Consider the following 16,033-nt stretch of genomic DNA (forward strand, 5'->3'; position numbering starts at 1 on the left):
ACATTAGAAGAGTGTCTGGCATATGGTATGCAAGCAGCAATTGTTTCTTTCTCTTACTTTTTTAAAGCAATGGCTTCACATAAAGCTACTCCACAGGAAAAAGACACACATACTAATTCAACCAGATACATTACAATTGCCTCTGCTTGGGATTTACTATGAAATATTCTTCAGCTTTTCAAAAGGTAAACTTATACCAAATTAAAACATACACACAACCTAATTCTTAAATAGTGTAGTCCAGAGTTTCTGCTCTGTCAGCTGAATTTTTAAAACAAACAGAAATCTGAAAAATCAGTAGCAGTATATTGAGTAGATAGTAGCCCACCAATGAGACTTCAGAATTTTCTTGCTCTTTTAACTGTGCCAATCTCACTGCCCACACAGCATGAGTACGCTATGACCCTTGGTTCATGGTGTTGCATATTAATGTGAACTGTTACCATGGATCTTGAGACTCTGCATTAAATACTAGTTTAATTTTAAATAGCTGTGCAACTTTTACCCATGCAGTAGCACTCAAGAGTTTACAAATAGCAGGAAACATTTTTAATAAAGAAGAAAATACTTTCACAATATCAAGACCTGCTGGTTTTAAATTATGCTGGACCAACCCACATGTGGGGGAAAGTAATTGGACAGTAACACCACATACTGTTTGTTCTAAGTGGGTTTTCCATTGCTAAGTGGTGCCCAATCCCCAAAGGGTTAACAGACAACTAAGGCATGGACCACAGCCCATGTTTGCCTCTCCAAGCTTAACACTGTCACTAAGGAACAGAAATCACATAAGGACACAGAGTCCTTTCCAATCTGTAATTTTGGTAAAATTCAGAACAGGCTCTAAGGAGGCTAACAAAATTTCTTCCAGTGGCAATTTTTTAAAAATCAGATTTCTGATTAGAAAACAAAATCCTTATGCTAACAGTTATGTATGTATGTCTTAAATGTTCTGAGCAAATGACAGCTAAAAATTTAAATGTTAGCAGAATAAATAAAACCAAAACAAATTTCTATAATGCAGCTGGTCTTTGCAGCTTTTAGCAAATAATCAATACTCTTCAGATTCCAGGTCCTGGAGGCATGGCCCTTCTCTAGCCACATCCTCCTGGGAAGACTGCCTACCAGTACCACTTGTGTTAGAGGATGCCCCTGTGTGGGTACCTGAAGGAGGCTGTGTGATGGGGCAGAGGGAGGTTAGAGAAAGCAGAGGTCCACATCTGTACAACAGCAGCAGGCAAGGTGCAGATGGAACCCTGGCAGCCAGCATGCCTGGGTGCAAGTCTGACTTCTCTTAACTTGGCTAAGTTCCAGGACAGCTCTGACAATCAAATTCTGGTCCTTCTGACTAGCAGATTTCATCCACTCTCCAGCTAGGTGATGGGGAGATGCTGACCTGAGCCCCTAACACCAGGTACATGGTCAGGAGGGAGGCTGGCTCTCCACATGAAAGTGGACATTGCACAAGCATGGGTGTGTCGCACCACAAACACAACATTTTGGCAAATGCTTATCATCTGGCAAAGGTCAATGACTCAGAGCTGCTCTTTTCTTTGTGAGGAATGAAGACCATTTGAAAACTTAGGTGATTCAGAGTCAGCTAGCTCTAGACGGATACCAGGCCTCCACTACAACCTTCCACTGCAATGAGCAGACACGTGACCCTCAACATAACCTGCCAGCAATTCCTTCCCCCAGTATCACTGGCTACTTGTCACACAGAGAAATCTGAGCATTATCCTGAAAACCCAATTAGCTGTAAGAATGAAAAACAGTAACGCCTGTGTAGAATCGATCTGAACTTACAGGTGCCTTCTTGTCAATGGGTTTAATGACAAACTTTTTGTCATTGAAAGAGACGTTCCTGATTTCACTCCAAGGGAAGCCAATCTTTGGGGTCAACCTGAGGTTTAAAAAAAAAAAAGGTGGATGGTTAGAACTGTGTGTATATATATGTGTTCTTGAATTGGCTAAGAGAGGTTTGCAAATGTATTCTTATTAGTTCAATTAAAAAATATTAAGTTAGCCCAGGAAGCATAATGTGATATATACTATTATCAAATAGTTCCTACCTATCCTAGGTTAGGTCAAGTGGCTATCTATAAGGTTATCTGTAAACCTTAATATGTTCTTATTTACTCTAGTTTTCTTCCGTTTCAGGCATCTAAGATTGCCCAGGCTGGTCATCTTGATGCCCAACTGTGATTCTAGCCCAGTGCATCCTTCCGTGTCACCCTTAGGTACCTTCTGCCCGAGGTCCATTCCTGCATCACCACCCTCACCTATCTTTCATCCTTCCAGAGCCTACCCAAGTTCCATGCTGCCAGAACCCCTACTTTCAGCCTGCCTGTCTGAATAATTTCCCCATCAGTCAATCCATTCCCCTCTTCAAATGTCAACACAGTCCTGAATGCAGTACACAAGAGCCTTCAAATCCAGCCAGCCCCAAACTCTCTGGTTTAAACCCACCTTTTAACACAAGGACCCTTACAGCCACCCTCCCTGCCCTGCCTGGGCCTGCTTTCCTGAGGCCTCTCCCTTCTCAGTGTAGTCTTCTCTCTTTGGCTACACAGACTATTCTCTTGGTGTTAAGTTACTGCATTATTATTCAGCTTTATGAAAACCAGCCGGGCCAAGAGCCCATCTTACGTTTTCTAGACATCCCATATTTACAATGAAGCTCCCTAACAGAAATGGACAAGGGCTTGCTACAGATTCTGCTCCCTGGTTCTCCTCCTGGTGATGTGTTTTCCCGGCTGTCAGGCACCTTTCTGGGTCACCCTCCAATTTCCAGGGCGGCCCTCACACTAAAGGCCCCTAATGAAAGCCCTGCATGACAATGCTAGAACATGAGTCGCCCAGACTGGCTTTTAATTAGCATTCCAGGGAAAGTTCATCATGTGATTTCAAGACCACATTGCTCTGCTTCGCCTCATGCTGCCCACCCCATTCTTTCAACATGTTTCATAGGGATAATACCATTCTAGAAGTAATGTTTGTTACCACCATTCAATGATACTGCCATCAAAAACAGTCCTTTCCAGCATCTCATAAAAACTTTCATTTGAAACAAAACAACAACAAACTTTCATTTGAGAAACAGTAGGGGTGGTGAGGAATCTGTTGCCTACCAACAAGTTTAAATAAAAACTGATGGGCAATGTAGGTCTTGCTATGACAACATAAGCCTGGTCAAGGCAGTGGGGTGGCCTCTGTGGGCTGAGAGGAAGCTCCCAAGCCTGACGGACGGCTCTTCAGGGAAACAGCGGTCGTGGTACACCTGTGGGAATGACGGCAGGGCCTTGGTTTGGTTCTACATGTCGAAGCTTTTGTTATACTTCCTTCTTTATAGCTCTGTGCTACAGGACCACCAATCTCTGCAAAAACACACCTGGCTAATGTGCTTCATAGCACACAAAACGTGGAGTTTGTTCTTTTATCTTCATTTATGGGATAAAGAAGTTTTAGGGATATAATTTTGTTTACAGGTCTCAGAGCGCTGGAAGGGTACTCAGGGCATCACCTAGTCCTGCCACTGATTTCATTTCAGCCCATGTCCTCTTTACCCTGAAAGGTTTTAAGAGGGGTATCAGGAAGGCAGCTGTTGCTTCAGAGCACTTTCCCCAAATGCAGGTGCAGTATGCTGGTAACAACGGGAGGAGCTAAAAGCCAGGCTCCCGAGGCTCACCCCCAGCCACGAAGCCACACTGAGTCAGAGTTCCAACTCCTGCGACTTCAGGAGGTGAGGGTTTAGTCTCTGGCACCTGTTTTCATGTAGATCTCTCAAAACAGTTTCTGATCCTAGAAAATTTAGTCCTCCACGCTTGGCAAGCATCTTTCTTTCAAGAGTCAAGCATGACACGGCCTCCAGCCCTCTGCTTTCTGCTGTGTCTGGAAAAAGACTTAGAAACCTCATAGAACAATTCATAGCCACTCAGAAGCATAATTGCAGCATCAAAAGATGAGGGCTAAACATGAAAATTATGACTCACTTCTGAGTTAAAGAACTTCCTTTGATTCATGGTCATAGTTGGAAAATTAAAGCCCAAGGATCTCTTTTTCCTCTTCTTTTTTAAAGAAATCATTTATAGGACATGAACAGGGTCCACAGAGAAGGTTGCTATAGGATTTATATTGTAAGTGCACTTGCTTAGCCCATACATTAAAAAAAAAAAAGTAGTATTCTCCAATAACAGGTACCAGAAGTCTGGAGAAATGACCAATTCCAGGCCTAGAGCAAGGAACACATAGAGTGAGCCTGTGGCACCTTGAGGAGCCAAAAGAGGAAGGAGAGAAGGACTCGGGATGACAGGGCGTGTAACAGCCAGACCCCGAACAATCTGAGCAACACATAATAAACACTAATAAATCATAACACAAAGACTAAAACAGGTATCCATGAGTCCATATTAATATAAATAAATAAACGGGGAAGAGAAATTGGCTTTTTTTTTTTTTTTTTTTGAGGCAGAGTCCTACTCTGTCACCCTGGCTAGAGTACCGTGGCATCAGCCTAGCTCACAGAAACCTCAAACTCCTGGGCTCAAGCAATCCTACTGCCTCAGCCTCCTGAGTAGCTAGGACTACAGGCATGTGCCACTATGCCTGGCTAATTTTTTCTATATATTTTTTAGTTGTCCAGCTAATTTCTTTCTATTTTTTTAGTAGAGAGGGGGGTCTCGCTCTTGCTCAGGCTGGTCTCAAACTCCTGAGCTCAAACCATCCACCCGCCTCAGCCTCCTAAGTGTTAGGATTATAGGCGTGAGCCATCACGCCCGGCCTAGAAATTGGCTCCTTACAGTAGAATTCCAATGAATACATATACAAAGGAATTTTAAAAAAAAATCACCATGTCTCAAATACCATAGTAATAATTGCTTCCGGTAGTTCTCATCAATCGAAATTAGAATAGATCGAAGTATAAGAATCAGCATATTCACATAGTTTTAAAAGTATCTCCCCAAAATATATTTACCAATTGCAAAGGGAAGGGCAATAACCTTACAGCAGAGAAACCTGGCAGACACCACCTTAACCAGAGACCAAAGTTAGCAACACCTGTAGTAAGACACACGGACATCACGGCCACTTGGTAAGAGGCCCTTGGAAGGGCATGACAGCACCCTCGTGGGATTCTTGCCCAAAACAAAGAGCTCAAATTTAATCATAAGAAAACATTAGACAATCCAAGTTGACGGACTTTCTAAAAAGTCAATGGCCAGTACTATTCAAAAATATGAAGGTCATGACAAATACTGTGGAACTATCCCAGAAGAAAGGAGACTGGGAGATGTAACAACTAAATGTAGGTGTGATTCTGGACAGAAACAGGACATTAGTGGGACAACTGATTAAAATGGGAAGAAGGTCTACAGATGGTTAACACTATTATATCAACATTAATTTTCCAAGCTTGATATCTGGACTATGGTTATGTAAAATGTTAACGTTTGAGGGAGCTGGGTGAAGAGTACATGGAAATTCTTTGGGCTATTTTTGGAACCTTTTAAAAGTCTGAAATGATTTTAAAATGAAAGAATGATTAAAAAATTTAAATTCAAAATACACAGCTGAAAGTAATGATAATCTTTACCTTGATAGGATTTTTAATTTTTCCAGGATACTTATTTTCAAAACTCAGCAAATGAACACTTAAGATTACATTTCATTGTATGTAAATTTTAGATTAAAAGTAAAACAAAATGTACAGAGCTCTAGCATATAATACACATTTTCATTTTGGGGAAAGTATACAGATGCCTGCAACTTACTTCCAAGCATTCCAGAGACAGGGCTAGAGGGCTACGGTGATGTGCTGAGGGAGAGGAACCAATGTGCAGGGCAAGCTCAGTCTGAGTGACATCGGCAAGGAACTGAAAGGAAAGGTGGCTCTTGTTTCAGTTCCCAATCTGTCTGCAAGCTCCCTGAGCACCTTCTTCCTCAAAGTGAGGGAGCCTGGAACCCAGCACACATTCAGAACTCCTACCCACAGAAGTACTTCTATGATGGAATCAGCCCAAAGAGGGATGAAGCTATGGGAAAAAAGTGCCTTTAAAAGGACTAAAGAATTTGGGGGCAGGATCAGGTTCCTTTAGCTTTTGTTTTTTGGTGTGGTCTGAGTGCCCCGCAGAATTATGATGCAGCCAGACTGAACTTGTGCTGTTCATGAGCTTAGAATGCCCATCAGGAAAGCTGCCTGCCTACTTTCTCTTTATACTCCCTCCTCTCCTGAGTTAGGGTTTAAAGATATAAAGGGAAGAAAACAAATGCTTAGAGTCCTACATGCTCCCACTTAACGGTTACGTGCGCAATGAAAAGGGGACCCTCAAAGACATTTCCCAGTCAGAGCCTATTTAATACCAAAAAAGGTATTTTAATAAAATAGAAATGTATTTATTTGTAGAGTACACTAAATCTCAGAGCTCAACTTAAATCCTCAATATATCAGATTCTCATTTGAACAATGTATCAAGAATATCTAATTTTCCACTCCTAGTTCTACTACAAATGCTAACAATTCAATACTTACCACAGTTAAAGAGTTCTCAGAGCATTCTGCAGACTTGAGTAACTAACAATCTCCTGCTTATACTGCTAAACAAGTTGTCACCATGTGTTCAAAAGGAAAAGAACTTGGGCCTATTAACTGACTGTCTACCGAAGCGCTGTTTTGGAAGAGAGGGTGTGCCTTCAAGGAGCAGGGAGAAGAGAGGCGGAAAGTGAGCCTGCACCACTCCCCCGCGTGTTTTGCAGGGAGAAGGTCTGAGAGTTGCCAGTTTCACTGCTAAACTGGGGAGGAGAGAGAGAAAAAGAAGGACTAAATGGTGCACACAGCTCAAATTTTTGCTTGGAAAATGAATATTTATGTGGGTTGGGGCAGTTACAAGCTGACATTAGTAGGTTACTACTTATGGCTGTTTCTTGTAGCTTGAAAAACCTGTTTGGACAGCCCTGGCCATGGCTATGCTATAAAATCTGCTCATTCAATAGAGTTCAAAGGCAGAGGCAGTTTCCCACGAGGACACTGGGCCTGGCTCTTTGGCAGGGCTGTGTTAACAGTCACTGGCCTCAAGGCCTCAACTCGGGCTTCCAGAAGGATCATGGACTGGTTCCTGAGCTTCCTTATTTACCCAGACTGGTCCTGTTTCTTTACCAATACTGTATCTAAGCACACTCGGGCGGGAGCAAACCAAGAGTCCTCAATAATTCACTTCCAGGTTCTCGGAAGAGTTCCTGTGATTGTCTGACAAGCACATCACATCATATCATATAATTATCAGCACCTTCCTTCAAGTGGGCAGTGCCTGCCTCCTCGTGCACAGTCTCATCAGCAGGTGCTGGAGCTGAGAGTAGGGTCTGGAATCAGCTGGCACAAGTCCCTGCTCTGCCCACATAAAATGTCTGTACTCTGGGTTCTGGCAAGAATCCATGTGGCTGGGATTAGAGATGCATTCTTTATGTGACATCATTTGTCAAAAGCAGTGCCACTCCCCTTGGGAACTCCAGAGGTTTTTGGGGAATCTGAGATGTGGGGGAGCTGAGAATAGAAACACCTGAGAACAGGTGACATGGGTGAGCCACAACTGGGAAATGCAAGAGAGCTGTCACTTAGAAGAATAGCACAAGGCTGGGACAGGGACCAGGTACATTCCTAAGTTCTGGGGCACTCTGGTTCTCACACATGGAAGCAGGAACACAGGCCAAAGGGCAGGGCTCGGCATAAGGACCCCAGGATGGTTCCTGCCCTGTGCCTTCTCAGCCAGAGTTGCTGCTCTCTGCCAGTCCCCTGAACCTGACAGCCATGACAGGGTTGTTCAGGGAAGCACTTCAGAGCCATAAGGCTGAGGGGGGCCACTCAGAGCAGAGACAGTAAGGAACTTCTCCTCCTTCCAAAGAGATGGTTTCCCATTGTCTCTTAAATTCAGGGATCTTTTGATCAGAAGAATCTAGAATCTAGGTTTATCCTCTGAGCTCAAGGAACCACCTTGGAAAACTTGTCATGGCTGAACTAGAGTGATTTTTTTCCCCTTGGTATCTAACTCCTGAGCAGAAAGGCAGCAATTGGGCAGTATCTGTAACCATGAATATCTGCAGCCAATGAGAGGCCTGGCTTCCAGGCCTCCACTGCTCTAACCAGCTCATTTATGTCACTTCTGCACTTTTAGACCTCACTCGACAAGCAATTAGATACCTTCTGCAGGCTCAGAGGATTGAGCTAAATTGTTTGTACACACAGGCTATTGTTTAAAACTCTTCAGAAGTCTCTGATCATATTAAAATATTCTTGCTTGGAATAGCATAAACCTCAAGCCAGGATGCAGTATAGGAAGTAGCTATGGATGAGCTAGTACCTGCAGGTAGCTGGGGTGGGGCCTGCAGCAGGATAGGGAGGGGATGTCTTTCTGCAGCTGCTGGTCTCTGTTGCTGCCTTCTTCTGGGCTTCAGCATGGCAAGGTCCCTGCCAGTCCTGCCTGCCCACTCTGCCACCCATGCTGTTAAGTAGGCTTTGGTGACAGGAGAGGATAATGCACGCCTCCAGACCAATAACTTTTTTTTAATATGAAGGGGTGGGGATTATAAGGAGGGGTGCTCAGTTGCCTTGTTTGTTTTTGTTGAGACACAATCTCACTCTGTTGCCCTGGGTAGAATGCAGTGGCATCACTGTAGCTCACTGCAACCTCCAACTCCTGGGCTCAAGCAATCCTTCCGCCTCAGCCTCCCAGGTAACTAGGACTACAGGCATGCACCACAATGCCCATCTGGGGTTTTTTTTTTCCCCCCTTTCTTTTTGGTAGAGACGAAGTCTCACTGTTGCTCGGGCTGGTCTTGAACTCCTGAGCTCAAAGGATTCTCCCACCTCAGCCTCCCACAGTGCTGGGATTATAGGGCAGGCGTGAGCTACTGTGCCTGACCCAGACCAACTTCTGAGATGGCCATAGCACAGCCCCAACCCCCTTGTAAATTCACACTTTGGGCCAATAAGTTGCCAATACTTCAAAAATAAGACATATAATTGCCATTTTTGCAATTGTTTCCAGGCCCACCACCCCACGAATTAAAGATAATTGTAAACTTCAACTCACTTATCATCTTTTTCGTAAATATTTAGTCCAAGGGCATCAACTCCAAGCCAGAGGTCTGTTCCTTTCTTATTTTTTATCTCGAAATAGTTGATTCCATACATTTCCAGGTCCTGAGCAATCTTGAGATACTCCAACATAGCACTATCTCTAATGGGGAGGGTAAAAAGCAGGCACAATCATTAACAGAACTCCATATCCTAAACAGCAAGACCCCTACTAATACTGTAAGATTAAGGTGAATCATGTAGGATGGGCTGACAGCTGTGTGCTTTCAAATTCCTGTCCCTTAGCTGGCCATCCACGCTTATGCCATGTGAGGCAGGCAAGGGCCCAGTAGCCATAAATCAGCTGAGACGTGGGGACCAATGCGCATATTCTAGAAGAACTGACTCACGCTGGCTTCTCTGGAGATAGTTTTATTTTATTGGCAATAGTTTAAATTTTATTGCCAGGTACAGCCCTCCTTTTTCTCTTGCCCACATGGAATTTCAGGGATTCCCACTGCCCTCCTCACTAGTAGCTTTGAGTTGTTTTCCCTCCACAAAGGATGCTTGGGCCAGACAGGAAACTCTGAAGCACAAATTCTCTCTGAGGCCCAAACTGCAAAGAAACTTCAGAGGCTGGGACAACGCACAGAACTGCAGTGAGGGCCTGAGGTGAGAGCTCCAGGACAAGGTGTCCTCCTTGTGGTTGATTTATCGGGAACAGGGAGTCTGGCCATGTCTCACACTCAATCACAGTCTTAACAGCTACATGTCCCATCATGTCCCTCCTCATGGCTCACTTGTGCTTCTCTGAGATCAGTATTTCTCCCTTGGGATCCATAGTTTTCATTTAAATATACTTTTGAAGACAACCACCTTACACCAGTGAGCAAACCAGCTCCTCTTTGACAGAGGTAAGAAAAATAATGCTGACAATTGGTGAATAATGCTCCCTCTCAACTAAACTGAAGTGTTTCAGACACAAGACTTCCTCTACTCTAAAAGGAGGGAGAAAGCATTTAGACCTCAAGCTGTAAATTAAACTGCTTCTTTCCCCAGGCAAGAACACTAGCTATGTTCAAACCACCCCCGCAAAGCCCACTTCCAGGTTGGTTCCCTCTAGGTACTTCACAAGGCACCAGGGCTGGAGCCGAGGCCCGAAGCTAACCACTGTGAAAGCACTACACCTGCAGGTACGTGAAAAGATACGCTGGAGATAACTCAGATTTGAGTCAAAGGCCCGTACTCACTTGAGCATCCCACGGTGTTCTGCGTGCCACACTTGGATCCGGTCCTCCCACTGGTCCCTCGTCAGTTTGTGCTGGTCCATAACTCTGGAGTGCAAAAGGGCAGAGTATTGTCTGTCACCCTCCAGGGCTGTGAGAGGCAAGTGATGGGCACCACCATCCACCCACATTCGAATGCTTACTTTCCTTTCAAATAAATTAATCACAAAGAACTTGTTTCTACTTCTTGATGTATCTGGAAGATTTAGCATTTTGAACAAGACAAACCCAGTCCTGCTTGAAAAATTTACAAAGGCGTTTTAAATAGCCTCTTCTTCCAAAAGGGTAATTTTTGTGTCCATTAGTGAAGAAAAACAGCTTTAACAGAGGCCAAATCATCAAACACAAGGAAGAGGTAAGCAGTTGGATCACGAAAAGTTCGATTCTGTTAAGGCACCCCCACACAACACGCACTTGTCAGTGTCTATGAGGAAGGGCAGCTCTCCTGCCCTGGCTGGGTTTCAGGTCTCTCATCAGTGCCTTAATGAAAGACCATGCTGGGTCAGCACATTCTGAAGTCCAGAGCACTCAGGAAACGACTCAGAGGCCCCGACTAAGGAGCACTTGACATTGACAAAGTCCTTGTGCTTTCTAACTGTGCCTCTCCCTTCCGCTCCTACCCAGGCAGGGTCACCTTGTGCTCACCTTTGAGGGATCAGTCGCTCAGAGCTCAGGTACCCAGCCTTGTGCACTTCTTTGTTATAGTCCCCAAACTTGGCCTGCACAGCATAGGACCCCAGCAGCACTGCGGTCTCAGGGGGGCAGTAAATCTCATCACTGAGAATTCCCTCCTTCACTTGGAGGAAGAAAAGCTTCTGAGTGATGTCCTGGATAAGCTCCTCAGCCACGTCTTCAGGGTAGAACTTGGCTCGGAACTTGAACTGGAGCGGATTCTCCTTCCTGACCTCCTGGGCAGACACCTGGACAATGGAAGCCAAGTCTCATCACAAATTGGGAAGACAAACACCTACCTTCCCAAAATCATTGATTTCTAACCAATGACTTAAAAGGGGCCCTCAGGCCAGTCTTCAGAAAATATTTATTCTGAAAGTCCTATTTTTAGTATAAGAGACAAAAAAGGTATCAAATCAAAAGCACCACTGCGCACAGCTGGATAGTTAAGGCACTGCCCATCAAGGCACAGCTCCAGCCCTCTCAGGACAATGCTATCTACCCCAGAAAATTCAAATTTGGAAAGGACCCCCTCCCCTCCAGTGACGTGCCCTCCTGGAGTCTGGCCACTTGCCAGTCTGGCCCCAGACCACAGATCTGACCCCCAACAACTGCTCACACCCCACTCTTCCCATCTCCAATCATCTTTCTGACTTGTCATGGTAACATAGAAGGAAGTGGGGGTTTGGAAAAAAAGAATAGTTTCCAAAGAGTGTGAAGAAAAAATGTTTAGCTTATTACTTTTCTTTATAATTGTTAATGGAATTATCCAGTCTTTAGAGATGGAAGGTAATCACAGGTTCAAACAAAGCAATAACAGGTTCTTACAAAACAGTGGATGATTCATGGTTTATAAGATTAACTATCTTATTGAAAAAAACTAAGGTCAACTAAAAGCTAAGCAATTAACCATCCTATGCTCCAATGAGTGAGCAGTAAGGAGAAATGCCAGGATCTAATTTCCAACCAATATTCCCAGTTACTGGAAACTTGCAACCTTGTCTGTAAAAACTTTACACAAATAAAAAGGAACAAAAAACAAAAGACAGAGTAAAGTGCTCCAGTTCAATGTCAACGGGAACAGACCAACACCCAATTAACAGTCTGTAAATAGTTAACCCTGACTTACCTTTTTATCAAGTTTCAGCCAGGTAGGAAATCCTTTATTATCCACATACTGGAGGCCAAAGTACCACACTTCCCGGAGGCCGATAGTCTTAACCACCTGTGTGTGAGAGACAGAAGGGCCATCAGTCATGAGAAACTCCCTCACACAGGCAGCAGCTATTGGCAGTCATCCACTACAGAGTCCAGCAGGGTTCCCAGGAGAACAGGACATCTGCCTGCTCAGGTGAACCCACTGGCCTGCGCCTTGTCTGCACCATCTCAAGTGACTCGTTACTGACAGAGGCTATTACACCAAGGACATGAATGACTTATTTTTAATATAAATGAACAGATTCAGGGTTATCTTTAAATCTTATAAAATCTCACTTCTCCTTTGTACTCCAGGATGTTTTCCTGAGTGAAACCCCCCAGGGTGGGTTGTGGCTAGTACACAGGGGACGTCGGGCACCCATGGCCCACAAGTAGTGTGTGTCACACTATGTCACTGCCCATCAGGTGTGTCCACACGGAGAGTGGTTCAAAGTAACCAGTGCAACACTTAGGCCTTCACTGGCTGCCTGCCTCCACCTCTCAGCCAGCTGGCCCAGGAGCCTGACTTACTCGGAACAGGGAAGCAACAGTGCTAGGAAAGGCAGGAAACAGTTGGTGGCAGATTTCCTTGGTGTTAAGGGTGGCAGCGGTACGGGAAGCTCTCAGCTTTACACATGCCAGGGGGTGACTACTGTTCTTTAGGCTTCCAGAAATGTGAAATTCTGATATAGTAAAGGTAGAACCCCAACCCCAGGTCAGCAAGGATTTCACATTTTAAAATTCTCCACAGTACCAGGAAAAGGTCTCTTGTATATTACAGAGAAGGTCCTGAGCTGGTTATTTTCATGAGTGTCTTGGAAACAGAAAAGCAGTGATAGCTTAATTTGCCATAGACACTTGTTGAACATCATCAAGACCAGGTCCCAGGACTTTGACATATAATCTTAAATCTCATGACATATGTTAAACCTTAAAAAAAAAAAAAGCTACCATTCTTCAAGTATACAGCTTCTATGATATTTAAAAGGAAAAAGGACTGAACACACTAGAAATGAAAACTCGGGTATACAGAGCACTTGCTTAAAGTAAAACCTGAAATTCCAAATAAACTCCTGATCTGGGCCTGTTTCTGCCATTTGTGGGGGCAGATGCTTGCTAGAGCTCTAGGAGTCTCTGCTTATTAAATGCCAAGGACTGACCTGTTCATCCCCTCCTTCTACTCACCCAAAAATGGGGGGCTGTAACCAAGATTCTTCATCATGGAATGATATAAAGGAAATTTAGACTTTTTACAGTGCTTTGCTCCCAAGTCTTTTGTTTTTATGGTAGCTAAGTATAGAGAAAACTGAATTCAAAGACCAGGTTTCTATATCCAATCCTGCTAACTTCTTGTTTCCCACAAACCTCCACCTTGTCATGATATTAAACCTGCCTTGCCTTTCTCTCTAGGTTGTTTCAAAGTTGCACGAGAAAGCCCCACATACCTAAGCAACTGCTTGATCTCCAATCTAGGGCAATCTAGTCTTCCCACTTCATCCACCCAAATGCAGCCTCAGCCTGGATCTGAACCAAATGGAAATAATTTCCTGTCCACCTGACTTTCCTCCTCCATAGCTATCAGATTCTCGCTGGTTTTTAGGGCCACAACTCAGAGCCCTTTTCTGTGTCTGCTATGACGTGGCCAACCCCCTTCAATAGGGCAAAACACCAACCCTGTAACTGCACCGTGTACTGGGACCAAGATCCTCACCCTCTCAGTGAGAACTTGCTCCTGGCTGCTCTGATCTGCCATACACCTTCACTGTACTAATCTCCGATGTACTTCCAGTATCTTTGTTTCGGAACCCTACTTCTACCTCTATGGCTTCCCCAAAATGACACATTAGAATTCAATAACCCTCTTTTCTTCAGTCTATTCTTTTTTTTTTTTTTTTGAGACAGAGTCTCACTTTGTTGCCCGGGCTAGAGTGAGTGCCGTGGCGTCAGCCTAGCTCACAGCAACCTCAAACTCCTGGGCTTAAGCGATCCTACTGCCTCAGCCTCCCAAGTAGCTGGAACTACAGGCATGTGCCATCATGCCCGGCTAATTTTTTCTATATATATTTTTAGCTGTCCAGATAATTTTTATTTCTATTTTTAGTAGAGACGGGGTCTCGCTCAGGCTGGTCTCGAACTCCTGACCTCGAGCGATCCACCCGCCTCAGCCTCCCAGAGGGCTAGGATTACAGGCTTGAGCCACCGCACCCGGCTTCTTCAGTCTATTCTAAAAACAAACCTATGGTCCTCCCTACAACGAAAAATTCAACATTCCTAGAAAAACACCATTCACTATTCCTTTCAATGTTCTTAATCTTAATCTAATTAGCTTAAATTTAACGCTGACACACCGTGAAAGGAGGGTCTCAATAGGTGTCGTATCTCTCCGTTCATCTCTGCTTCAGTGGTCTTTTAAATGGCAGATTTTTAAGAAGGTGAAAAGGCAAGGATATGTCTATTTAACTCAATCTCAAGCAACAGCTGGAAAATCCTTCTGTTTGATGGCGCTGACGCACGGAGCAGCTCCTTCTCCCACCTTAGGAGCTCCTGGCACGGATGAGCCCTGCCAAGCTGTCAGGATGCCTGTGCCTCGGCCAGTCACCACTCTGCCCTCAACGTGGCAGCTATCCCATGATGCTCCTTCATTAAACCAAAGCCCTGAACTAGGATCCAGCCACAGACAGAGCAATAGCACCCCGGGGTTCCAAACTGGGTGAGAGGACTGCTGCAGAAGAGATCTAAGTAACAGATGGATGGGAGAAGAGGGGAGACGAGCTTACCTTAAATGTCTCTTTCACTCTATTACATTCAAGATTTTATTTCAGTGATGGGGAAAGTCTGACCCAGGAATGAACTTTCCATGAGAAATTTCTCTGTAACTATAATACAGTTTTTTCCACTTATCCTAGAGATTCCATCCCTGTTTTTAAAAACTTTTTGCTTAAAGAGGTCCCACCACACATTACAGGTAAGGACTCTGCTGCCTGGAAAGGTGACCAAGGGACATAACATGCTAGCCGGAGTTAGAACCAATACCAGAAGCCAGGGCTCTACCCAGGTGTGCCACACAGGGCTCAGGGGGCTCCATTCAACTTACTTCAGGATTACCTTTCAGGAGAAACCTTTAGATTTTTATCCTAAGTCCAGCCTCACCCCTTACTGGATGAGGAAGACTCAGGGAATGACTGTAGTCTCTAAATGTGCTAAAATTCTACCTCCCTGGTTTCTCAATCATCACCTACTCGAATTTCCATGTTTGGTGCTAGAACACAGAACATCACTTCTACCAGTAGGGCCTTCTCAGGAAAGGAAGCTATGGCTCAAATGACTTAGAACTCACCTCCAGCCCTGTTCCCCTACTGGCCCCAGAGCAGAATTTACTTGGCCCAGAAAAGTAGATCCTGCTCTCTCTAGAGCCTGAACCTGTTCCATGGAAAAGTCACAGCCTTCACGGTGGCTCACTGTTCTTATGAAAACTCTGCCATTCACCTTCATTTCTCACAAGCAAGTACACAGCACTGGGGAGGCATTCTCTGTTCCCATCTAAAAATAGTCTTTGCTGACATCTGAGTGAGCTCATGGGTGCCAGAGGAAGTGGCTGGGCCTCCAATGACCCAAGTTACTGGCTGGCTCCATGAGGGTGTCTCTGGTCCTTCCCTCTTCACCACTTCCAGCCCACTTGGTTCACAGGTCAGGCAGGGGAATAAGAGCAAGAGGGGAAGGGGACTGGTGAGATCCAATGACTATACCCCTAATCCCAATTGAAGGGATAATTTAAAATACATTGGAAAAACATCTTAACAAAATGAACATT

General features: G+C 44.5%; 1 protein-coding gene across 3 annotated transcripts in view; it reads right to left on the reverse strand.

Annotated features, from left to right (window-relative positions):
* EZR (ezrin) overlaps positions 1-16,033 on the reverse strand; it is a 52,816-nt gene that overhangs the window by 7,878 nt on the left and 28,905 nt on the right. For 2 of the 3 annotated variants that reach the window (XM_045544658.1, XM_045544659.1), the window contains 5 exons: positions 12,155-12,250; positions 10,999-11,273; positions 10,318-10,401; positions 9,084-9,230; positions 1,807-1,903 (listed from right to left, as the gene is read on the reverse strand). In XM_045544658.1, coding sequence (XP_045400614.1) covers positions 1,807-1,903; positions 9,084-9,230; positions 10,318-10,401; positions 10,999-11,273; positions 12,155-12,250 — 699 coding nt within the window. The remainder of the gene's footprint in view (positions 1-1,806; positions 1,904-9,083; positions 9,231-10,317; positions 10,402-10,998; positions 11,274-12,154; positions 12,251-16,033) is intronic. The other variant, XM_045544660.1, reaches the window with a different exon arrangement.

Source organism: Lemur catta, chromosome 2 (assembly GCF_020740605.2).
Source record: "Lemur catta isolate mLemCat1 chromosome 2, mLemCat1.pri, whole genome shotgun sequence".
NCBI classification, from domain to species: Eukaryota; Metazoa; Chordata; class Mammalia; order Primates; family Lemuridae; genus Lemur; species Lemur catta.